Source organism: Echinops telfairi, unplaced genomic scaffold (genome assembly GCF_000313985.2).
Source record: "Echinops telfairi isolate 266 unplaced genomic scaffold, ASM31398v2 ScPeMD7_31;HRSCAF=116, whole genome shotgun sequence".
In the NCBI taxonomy this organism is placed as follows: domain Eukaryota; kingdom Metazoa; phylum Chordata; class Mammalia; order Afrosoricida; family Tenrecidae; genus Echinops; species Echinops telfairi.
Window position 1 is genome coordinate 41,009,445 of NW_022103928.1, and position 11,110 is coordinate 41,020,554.

The 11,110-nt window shown below is 43.9% G+C and overlaps 1 protein-coding gene across 1 annotated transcript in view; it reads right to left on the minus strand.

Annotated features, from left to right (window-relative positions):
• INSIG1 (insulin induced gene 1) overlaps positions 1-10,375 on the minus strand; it is a 16,641-nt gene extending 6,266 nt beyond the window's left edge. The window contains exons 1-4 of the mRNA XM_004702493.2: positions 9,943-10,375; positions 4,846-4,970; positions 2,731-2,897; positions 2,186-2,285 (exon numbers count right to left, since the gene is read on the minus strand). Coding sequence (XP_004702550.1) covers positions 2,186-2,285; positions 2,731-2,897; positions 4,846-4,970; positions 9,943-10,327 — 777 coding nt within the window. The 5' untranslated portion in view covers positions 10,328-10,375. The remainder of the gene's footprint in view (positions 1-2,185; positions 2,286-2,730; positions 2,898-4,845; positions 4,971-9,942) is intronic.
• Between the last annotated feature and the right edge of the window lie 735 nt (positions 10,376-11,110).

Consider the following 11,110-nt stretch of genomic DNA (forward strand, 5'->3'; position numbering starts at 1 on the left):
ACACACACACACACCCCAGCCTTGGAATGCCCCATGGGGCAGTTCTACTCTGTCCTGTGGGGCACCATGCCTCGGGATTGACTTGATGGTGAGAGTGCTCTGGGGAAGGGAGGTCTGGGATTGGGCGAACTCAATGGCTCACCCCCCACCCCCCATCTCAGTGTTGTCCACAATGGAACTCCAAAGTTTTGCTCCCAAGAAAATGACAGTGTTGTTAATGCGAAGGGCTTGCTATGTGAGGCAGAACTGTAACTTACTGGTTAGGGTGACCCACCTGGTTAGGGAGTACCTCCTTAAATTGCCCCATGCTTCAGATTTTTGATAAGTCTGCTAATTTCCCCTTTAGTTGGGGCTCCATGGGTAAAGATTTAAATTTTCCTGGATGGAAAATATGGTTGGTGCAGTTAAGCTCCGGGTGGGGCCAAGGGGTGCGAGAAGGTGTTTACTTGGATTCTCTCCTCCAGTGTCAAGATCAGTTCTCCCTCCGCTGGAAGGAGGAAGAGAGAAATGAGCATAGGTGAGGGGACTCCCCAGTATCGGGCTCTCCTTGTTTAAAGGAGCCCGGCGGTGCACAGTCACGAGCTCTGCTGCAAAGCGAAAGGCCGCAGCTTGGAACCCTTGAGTGCTCCATGGGACCCTCCGCTCCCGGAACCCTGACAGGCAGGAGACCATGCTGAAGGAGTTCCATTCGGTCACATGGGGTCACTGTGGGTTGGAATCGTAAAATCCACCTTGAATGAATGTCAGTCCCGTTTCTGTCAGGGTACCACCACTCCCTTCTGCAGTAAGAACAAGTGAAAGTGCTCAGATGTGAGAGGACATCTACCTGTCCACCTCACAGGTGATGGAGGCCACAGATGTCCATGCCCCTAATGGCTTGTCTCCTTGTGTCTGTGTGTCCAGGGTCACTGTGCGCTGAAATGCTTGTGCTTTTTGTGCCCTGGTCTGTCTTCCCAATAAGCCATGCGCAGAGACAGGTGTCTGCAGCCTCGGGCTGACATCCAGCTCAATAGATTAATATTGTCCTTAGCATTACACAAACCCACTTTGGGTTAAATAAACATTGTTTTACAGAATCTCAGGGACTAAAGTGTCAATGTACTAAATCATCCAGATTTGCTTCTGATACTGAAGTAGGGGTGTGGGTGGGGTGTGACTCATCTCCCAGTCATTCACCTTAGCCATTTCAGTAACTTCTATTGTTCTTAGGGTAGTTATGTGAATTCAGAAGAGCCATTTAATGAATCTGTCAAATAAAGGGGTTGCCCTGGAATTCTCATTCCTTTCTGGCTCCACTAAGTTTACAACTTTCTGCATCTTTAAAATTGAGTAAAGAATTACCTGGTATCATTACGAATTTTTTTCCATGTACACTTTTCTCAAAAAGTGTTGCTACTATGCACATCTATCAAGATAAATTATAGTACGTTGTGTATAAAACAAAGGAGCCCTCAAAACTCAAGACCAAATTCACTGCTATAGAGTTGGTGCTGACTCGTAGCAACTCTATAGGACAGGGTAGAACTGACCCTGTGAGTTTCCGAGATTGTAACTCTTTACGGGAATAGAAAGCCTCCTCTTTTTCCCAGAGACCGGTGGTTTTGAACTGTTGACCTTGCAGCTGGCAGCCTAATACCTAACAACTATGCCTTCAGGACTCCTGTTCTGTTAATGAATCATTGCTGACTCATAGAGACCCTATAGGACAGGGGAGAACTGCCCCTGGGAGTTTCAGTCAGTAACTCTTTAAAACAAAATAAAACTCACTGCCTCGAGTCAATGCTGACCCATAGTGACCCCTTGTGGGTTTCTGAGACTGTAACTGTTTCGAGGAGTAGAAAGCCCTGTCTTCGTCTTGGCTGCTGGTTTTGACTGCTGGCTTTGTGGATCGCAGCCCAATGCATAACCACCATGCCACCGTGGCTCCTGTTAGACAGCCCTAGTGGCTGCTAATTGAAAGCTCAGCAATTTGAACCTACTAGTCACCTTTCGGATAAAGCACGTGGCACTGTGCTTTTATACAGAGTACAGCCTTAGAAACCCTGTGGGGCAATTGCACTCTGTGCCATAGAGCTGCTAAGATTTGGAATAGACTCAGTGGCAATGGCCTTGGTTTTCTAGGCAGAGCAATTCTATCTCTAAAGCAAAGCCCCAGGGCTTTAAGAGGCAATACAATTTTACTTACCATAGCTAGCTGTCGTCCTATATTTCCTACTGTCACGCCTCCTGAGAAAAATATGCATGGGAGCCAAGAACGAATATAGAGAAAATCTGGGGATGTATACCTAGAACAATAAAAATAACAATAATTTATATTAAAATATTATTTTTTGTCCCTTAACAGATAATTTCATATGTTTGGGCCAATTTGGGGGTTACAGATTTTCTTTAATGGGGAGAATGTAGACTATAATTTAGTAATAAAATATTATAAAATGTTAATATCTGAATGTGTTTCACTACTATGATTTGGTACTTTTCTACATTAATTATGGACAGTACATTTGTAACACCTCCATTAAGAATAACTAGCACATTATTCTCACCCAGCATGATGAGAATTTATCTTAATTAATAAGAGTCGGAATTGACTTGCTGGCAGTGGGAATACATGAATGTGATGTATTTTATAAAAGGTGGACAAAATGTAAAAGCATATCCTAAACTGAATGGAATTTATTTTTAGTAAAAGTAACAATGCTATGAGGTAGATAGAAAACAACAACTTACTGATAAACCCCATTATATACGAGAAACTGGGTGATCAGAGTAGCAAGGAAGGCTACAGTAATTCCAAGCCCAAGACCACTTCTTGAGCGATCGAATGTCCACCAAAGGCCCAAAGACAGGGCTGCTAAAGTCAAGGACAGCTGAACATTATTGGCAAAATCCAATTTCTGGAGAAACAAAGGTTAAGGAAAAGTTTTATGAGGTTTAGTAAGATCAAAAACAAAAAATAAAAGACACAAGTGTTTATTACCGAGTACCAAATAATTCACTATTCATAAAAATTGCCTAATGACAAAAACAAAACAAAGCAAATGAAAAAAAAACCACCAAGAAATAGTGAGTTAGAAAAAGGTCTTAGGGATTAATAGTTAGAATGTTAGATCTGTGGTTTATAAATTGCCCACTAAAAGTGGGTGGTAAACATTGTATATTTTTGACCCCATAGCAAATTATTCTTAGCTATAGATGAAACGTTTGAATCTTCAATTTCAAGAACTGGATTTCTGCTTTCAAATGGTCTTAAAATAGAACGAGGACTTAATGTTTGATGGAACACTACTACAATATTCGATTTACCAGTCACCGTTACATATTTGGATTTGGACAGATTTGTTCTAGTTAAGCTAGAAGTGTCAATGTGTAAGCTTGTTCCGACGAAAAAATTTCCTGTTCATAAAAAAAAGAGAAGGATGTGGATATAAAGTTACTGTCATGATTTGTAATACGGGAATTCCTCTGGGATCACTGAGTAATAAACTTCTAAAAGGAACATTTTCTGAAAGCTAGATAAGAAGCTCTACTGTATATCAAACCCAAGTCATTTTGTTATGAAGTCATCTGTAATCCCATTCTTATTTTACTCATAATTTGAAGTGAGCAATACTGTCTTCACGGCTGCATCAGGACACCTAGTCCGAAAGGATGCAAGTCCATTAAGACAACCGCAGGCTTTCATAACCCTATTTGTCCTCAGGTGACAAAGCAAGTTTAGCCAGGGTTACCATAGCTTATCTTCCTTTCAACTGCCTGTCTGCTGTACCACGGTGGCTTACGTGTTGTTGTGATGCTGAAAGCTATGCTGCCAGTTCTTCAAATAGCAGCAGGACTTCCAGACTCAGGACACTAAAAAGGGCAGGCCTGGCAATGCACTTTCAAAAATCCCTCAAAGTACACTCATGGATTGCAGAAGAACACTGTCCAGCTTGCTTGCTTTCGACCTATCAACAGGCGGGATCAATCGCACAGAGGGCCATCGTGTTAGGTGAAGCACAGGAGCAGCGAGGGGCTGGCACACTAGCTGTTAACAGTGGACTAGAACATACTGGTGACAGTGGAGATGACCTAAGATGGGGCAATGTCTCACTCTGTTGCCCATACAGTCACCCGGAGCCAGAAATGACTTGATCACTACGGAAAACAAGGTATCTCTTCCAGCCCTTTTGACATTCTCATTCAAACAGGAGTAAAGCAGATGGAAGGACTTATACCTCTAAAAACATAGCTCTCCAATATTTAAAAACACAACCCATTTGCTCGATGGAAACCCTTCATCTCAAGACTTGGGAAATCATGGACCACCTTCCTGGGGGGGAAAAGCACTTCTAGACAGAGACACAAAATATTCTTTAAGGGTTTCCTAACTTCTGGTGTCCATAAATAGAATTCATGGACACTAGAAGTTAGGGAGTCTTCTGTTTAGGAACCCTGACTCTACAGGATAACTATTTTTGATGGGCCCTTGGACTGTGTAGTCGGAGCCAGAAACTGGGCAGAAAAGCAGACCGGCTTCACGCTGTCTTCCACAGGGGCGTTACTACAAGCACAGTAATGCTCTTCTCAGCTCCATAGGAGCTTCTTAGTGCTCACCTTGAGAGGATCGAAGTCAATTTACAAGACAAACCTCTAAGAACCAAAGCCTATTGCCTGAGAAAGGAAAGAGCAAATATGTTCTTTCTCCTTCTGCTATTATTAACCGTTCCCAGAAATGAACTGGAAAGGTGCTAGGAACCCCACGTAAAAAAATTTTAGGCGCAAACCAAGTGATATGCTTTAAAATAAAGTACTTCAATATATAATCTAACAAAAATCTTCTGTATGTAATACACCAAAGGATACAGCACTTGCATGGTTGATGCCAACAAAAACTGCAATACAGCGCATCACACTGGCCCACTCTCTCTTAAACTTGTGAGGTTCTCCAAGATGACTGTCAATGCAGGGGTACAGTAAGCCCACAACAGCTGTTGAAAAAAGAAAACAGTATTAAAACACACCAGCTTAACATGAAATTATTTCTATATGGTTATTAATGTATGAACTGCTAATGAAACAAACAAAGCAATCCTAGACAAAATGTAATCCTCTGATTGCTCCTGAGGAAGGAGACTAGCAGAACTCTGATTCACTTACTTTGGACACATCGCCCAGGAAGACCAAGCACTAGAAAAAGACATATGCTCATTAAAGTAGAGGGCCAACAAAAACATAGGGTGACCCTCAACGAATGGACACGAGATAAACTGGCACAATATTCACCATGATGGACTTAAACGGACCAACAATCAAGGGTTTGTCATGAGCTGGACCAACTCCAGGGCACTTCACGCACTGTCATCGAGTTCATGCTGACTTAGACCCTCCGTGGGTTTCTGAGACGGTAACTGTTTCCAGGAGTCGACAGCCCAGTCTTTGTCCCGAGGAGCTGCTGGTGGTTTCAAATGGCTGACATGCAGATCACAGCCTACTGTGTAAATGCTACATCACCAGGGCTTCTCTCCAGGGCAACTAGTACCGAATAAAGGACTCCAACAACTCCTTTTACTGGAAATGTATCATACAGAAATGAAGACACCTTTGATATTCTTATTCTCTGAGTTACACATGTTTAGAAGTTTAATGAACAGCACTGATGCTTGGTCTAGTTATACCTGTCCTAGTAAACAGATTAATCAAGCAGAAGTCATGATCCAGATATGCCTAGGGAACAAAACCCTGAGATGCCCATATAATTAACCTATTTTTATTGTTATTTCCATTTTGAAATGAAAAGGTAAGCTTCCATTGTAGGCTACAGAAAGGTTACTCCCCAGGTTGTCTCCCCATATTATAAGCCAAACCTAAGGTGCTGCTTGCTAACCATGGTTAAGGGCTATACACTTGGAGGTCAACTGCTTAAAGGTTATCTCCCTGAGGGTTACCAGCCATCTAGAGCAATCAGACCATATAGTCTGTCCCACCCTTAATAGGGCTCACTCCTTCTGATAAAGATAATGAATTGTTCCCCTGAAGGAGAGCCCCAAAACTAAGGTCAAGCCAACTCAAGGAAGGCCAAGGTTAGGCTGCCCTCTCGACTCTACAGCAGTGGTTCTCAACTTGTGGATCTCGATCCCTGTGGGGGTGTCGAACAACCCTTCCCCAGGGGTCACCTAAGACCATCGGAAAACACATATTTCTGATGGTCTTAGGAACTGAGACACAGCTCCTCTATCCGTCTCCAGGTGGGTCTGTCCACATGCAGATACGCCCACATACAAGTACCCAGCATGAAGACTATTACCTGCGCTACACCATGCTTCAAGACAAAATTTCACTTTTTTGTCATTAGAAATAAATATTTCACAATATATAATTACATATTGTTTTTGTGATTAATCACTATGCTTGAATTATGTTCAATTTGTAACAATGAAAATATATCCTGCATATCAGATACTTACATGACAATTCATAGCAGTGGCAAAATTAGTTACGAAGTTGCAAGGAAAATAAATTTTATGGTTGGGGGTCACCAACCACATGAGGAACTGTATTAAAGAGTCTCGGCATTAGGAAGGTTTTGAACCACTGCTCTAGTCTGTTCATCTTTTTACGCGTAAGCCTTCCTGTCACATGTATGCCTACTACTTCCCCTTCCTGTTGCTTGTATACCCGTAGCTCGCCCCCTTCCTGTCGCATGTATGCCTAGTACAACCCCTTCTTGTTATGCATGTTTACCTTTAATTAGGGGAGCTTGCACATCCCCTGAGTGTATGTAAGCCTGGATTGGAAATATATTGTCTCTCTGCGCGGATCTGGCTGCTGAGATCATGGCCGTGCGGGAGGTGAGCAATTGCAAGTTTTACCTTGTCTGATGTCCGTTTAATTTTATCCCTCAATTATACAACCGCGTGGTACCCCACACTTCCATGAATACCCTCAGGACACAAGTCATATGGCAAGTTCTTACATTCCTCACAGCACCCAGCACTTCAGCTGGACAAATCACACCCACATCTGTGCGGACTGGAAGCTGATGGACTGGGTGAGAAAGGACGCTCCTTTCACATGCCCACTGGGTGGGACTGGACTGACTTCTCAAGGAACATAAAGCAGGCATTTCGTCTGGGAGACCTTAGGCACCAGCTGTGCAGACAACCCTGGAGTTAATCCTAGGTCTATTAGACTGCATGGATTGAATTTTAACCCCCAATATGTGTTAAAAATCTTACCACCTAAAAACGTGTTGGCTATAATCCCATTTTTAAGCAGGGTTTTTCTTTGTCAGGCTAAATAGGCCCCATCAGTGTATGATATATCTTAAGCCAAATACCTTTGAGAGCTACAAGAGCAGATGAGGCACAGAATAAAGCAGCCGGTGGGTGGGTGGGTGGGGGGAGTGGGGGGAGACCAAGGAGGCAGAACAATCTACAGGTACAGCTGCCAGGCTGCTGTGAGAGAAGGTGAAGTGAGACAAGGCTTTTTCCCTCAGGTGGACAGAGACACTTCTCCTGGAGTAGGTGCCTTGAATTTGGACACCTAGCCTCCTAACTGTAAGAAAAGAAATCTGTTTGTCAAAGCCACCCACTTGTGTACCAAGATAGGGGTACATCAGAGAAATGCTGGAGACAGCCCACCATATATACCTATTATTCTCTACCGGCTCCAATGTCCTGAGCCCTCAACTGTGGCAAGAGTACTGGACCAGAGGCAGAAGGTTTGGCATTGGATACCAATTGGCCCTCTAGTGGGTTGTGGCTTCCTATGGCTGTTTCCTCATGTGTAAAAATTTGAGGTTTATGTAACTGGAAAGCAGCAAAATAAGAAACTTTTGTGGTCTGGAATAATTAAGAAGTTGCTGAATTTTCATGAATGATAGAATACATTTGGGGGAAGGTAAAGCACCCACGAGAAATGAAACGATAAAAATAACAATCTGAATGAATGAGAGAAATGGGATATGGTGACTAGTGAGAATATAGATGGAATGGAAATGGCCTGTGGTTGGCCAAGTGAATTGCATCCAAAGCATGGAGGCTCCTCAGCCAGGCACCGTCCCACCTGTCTGAGGTGGGAGGAGGGAGCCATGTTGGTTCTTAAGAGAGAAACAACAAACACGAGAACCAGGTTCAGTTTTCAGTTTCATGCTAGATAGACTCAAGCTCCAAATCTGGAGTTTTGAAAAATGGAACCTAGGTCATTCTATACTTTCCATCATTAAAACTTATCCTGAACCTTTTTCAGGTTAAAAGCTACCTAGGTGTTGTTATGGAACAATTTTTCCTTATGTTCTTGGCTCTGATAGTTTAAAAAAAGTGGGGGGTAGGTATAAAAAATTATGTTTCAGACATTCCTGGGAAGCTTCAAGTACAAACATTAAAGGCTAAATAAAAACAATTTTCAGTTGAGATCATTTTGGGTTCAAAGGAGGGAACTACTGTGCCAAGTGAGTGTGTAAATGACTTCTTAAATCCAATCCCAAGAAAGATTAAGACATTTGAAATCATGAAACAATTCCATTATCTTTCAATTCTTGTCCCCCAAAACCTTTTTGACACCTCTTCAAGTCAAATTATAATTACTGAATCCTTTAGTATATATACATAGTACTCAACCATAAGACTAATTCTGACTGGTTTAAATGGCTGAGAGTTTGTGCTGTGTCCACCCTGCAATATACACACCTGTAATGCTGAGAGCCAGTTACACAGGTAGCAACAGGGGTTCTGGAATCCAAGTTTAAAAAGTGGTTCAGACACTTACTAGTTATGCACCCTCGGACTCAATTCCTTTAACTTCTCAGTAACTACAGGTTCACATTTGTCAAATGGAGTGCTAGTACAAGATTATTGTACAGATGAAAAGAAATAAAGCATATGAAACCTAGCAAACTATCAATAAGTGGTGGCTACAAAGAAAATATGTCACAGTACATTGTTGTTATTTAATATATGTTTTCCCCCGACCAGACTATGGGTCACATAAAAGAGAAGGGCTTATCGGATTCCCGTTTGTATTCCAACTTCCAGCTCCTAGAGCTGACCCTATAAAAAACAGGTGGTAAATATGCCAATGCTGTGTGACTAGGGAAGTTATCAAGGAATCTGCTGAGCCAAGGGCAATTCAGCAGGTTTAGAAACTATCTAAGTGGTAGCCAAGGAATGCCACTCAAGAAAAGCCAGAGCTCCTGTGGACAAGTAAGAGTTATCCAGTGTTATGTTACCTATTTGTGTGACTGGTAAGGTCTACTGCAATCTAACCTCTTCACCAGGTGCTTACTCTTTTCTTGAAGCACTCAATCTATAGAACGATAGCAAATCTAAAACTTAGCTCTGGCCACAGTTCACTTGGCTCTCTGCATAAGGAAGTGCTGAGAAGTTGCTCTCCTGGCAACCACCTCTTGAACACATGTGACGGATTTGTTTTCAGTTACCCAGCAGTGTAGCATGTTCATCCAGGCAGCCAATAGCAATGTGGTACTGCGGCTCACCAGTTCTGCAGGCAACCAATCACAGGACAGTTAGTTCTGGATGACAGCTGCTGGGCTTCCGGCAAGGTTGTCCTGAGTGTGCCCAGATACTAAGAGGGACCAGATCTGACTGTCTGGCATGGCAAGGTTGTCCTGAGTGTGCCCAGATACTAAGAGGGACCAAATCTGACTGTCTGGCACAAGCCTTGGCCTAATCTCCTGGCCTCATCTCCATCACTGGACTTCCTCGAACTTTGAGAGCTGTTGTTTGTGGCTGGTCAGTGGGCTGTTGGGATTGTCAACACCCCTTGCTTTTCTACCTCAATATAAAAATGGAAGCTGCTGGGTTTTAATTTGGAGATGAGTCCATGGTAGAGTAAATGTTTCTTGAGGGTTTGGTTATTTTTTAGTTTTCTTAAAGATCCAGAACAACAAAGAAAACCACCGACAGGTCTTAACTTCTACAAAGCAAGGAATGGTTTACTTACCAGCTGCCGTCCCACAACAGGGAGGCACCCACCAGGCAGAAGAGAAGATTGTGGCAATCACTTCTTCGGGGAAAAGAGTGACATTCCTCTGGATCTGTAGCAGGTTGAGCACCAGGGCTAGTACAACTCCAACTGAAAACAGCACCAGGCTCCTCTGCACCAAATGGTGATGCCAACTGTTAGTGTGGCTGCTGCTACTGCTGCAGCTGTGGGCACTCACACTGGGGGCCCTGGGGTCCACTGGCAAAGAGGGGCGGGAAACGGAGGGGCTGATCATCTCTTCCGCTTTTGCAGCCAGCCCTCCAGAGCTGGCTCTCGAGTGGGTTTTGTGCCTCTCACTGGCAGGGCTGGAACAACTCCAGAAGTGGTCGTCTAATCTGGGCATCAGTGCCCACCACAGTGTGAGATGAGTTTCCTGGAAGGAAAAAAGAAAAAGAAGAGGGATGTCATTATCGTTCATTTCAGAGCCAAAGCATGTCAAGGAAGGGTGACACTAAAAGTCTTGCAGCCCAAGTCAGATCCTGGAAGCTGTATTTGTCTCTATTACCAATGGGAAGTCAGCACTAATGTCCTAGGGACCACCTACCTACCTACCTGCCTGCCACAACTGATTGTACCTAAATAGGTTACCTCATTTCTGTTCCTTAGCCACAAAATGAACATTAAAAAAAAGCCCAACTTGAACCAACCCACAAAATCCCATTGGGTGATGCATATGTTGCTTTAAGGCATGCAGAAGCAACGTGTTAGAGAAATATAATTGTTTCTCTTAAGAGAACACAAAAACCTTTGAAAACTAGCCGCCTACCAAGCACCCTCTGCTTTATATAAATCATGAAGTTGCCGGCTGGCTCGCTCTAAAAGTTTCCCGATCTCCGTGTGCCGGGAAACTTTTGCGAACGGGCGCAGTGAACCCATCCAAGCCAGCCAGCATCCAGGCGACTCGATCTGCCTTTCCCAGCAGCAGTCCGCGGGGTCTGACCGGCTGAGTCTGATCTGAACGGAAAACGCGGATCGCGCGGAGAACCGCCCCGGCGGGCCGGGAAGCCCCAGCTGTTTCAGCCCAGCATCTGCGCTCCCGCACCCGCTCCCCTCCGCCGGGCGCAGCCGGGCCTCCGGGACGGTCCCCGCGGCCCGGACAGTTCCGTGCATCCTCCGAGCTCCCCGG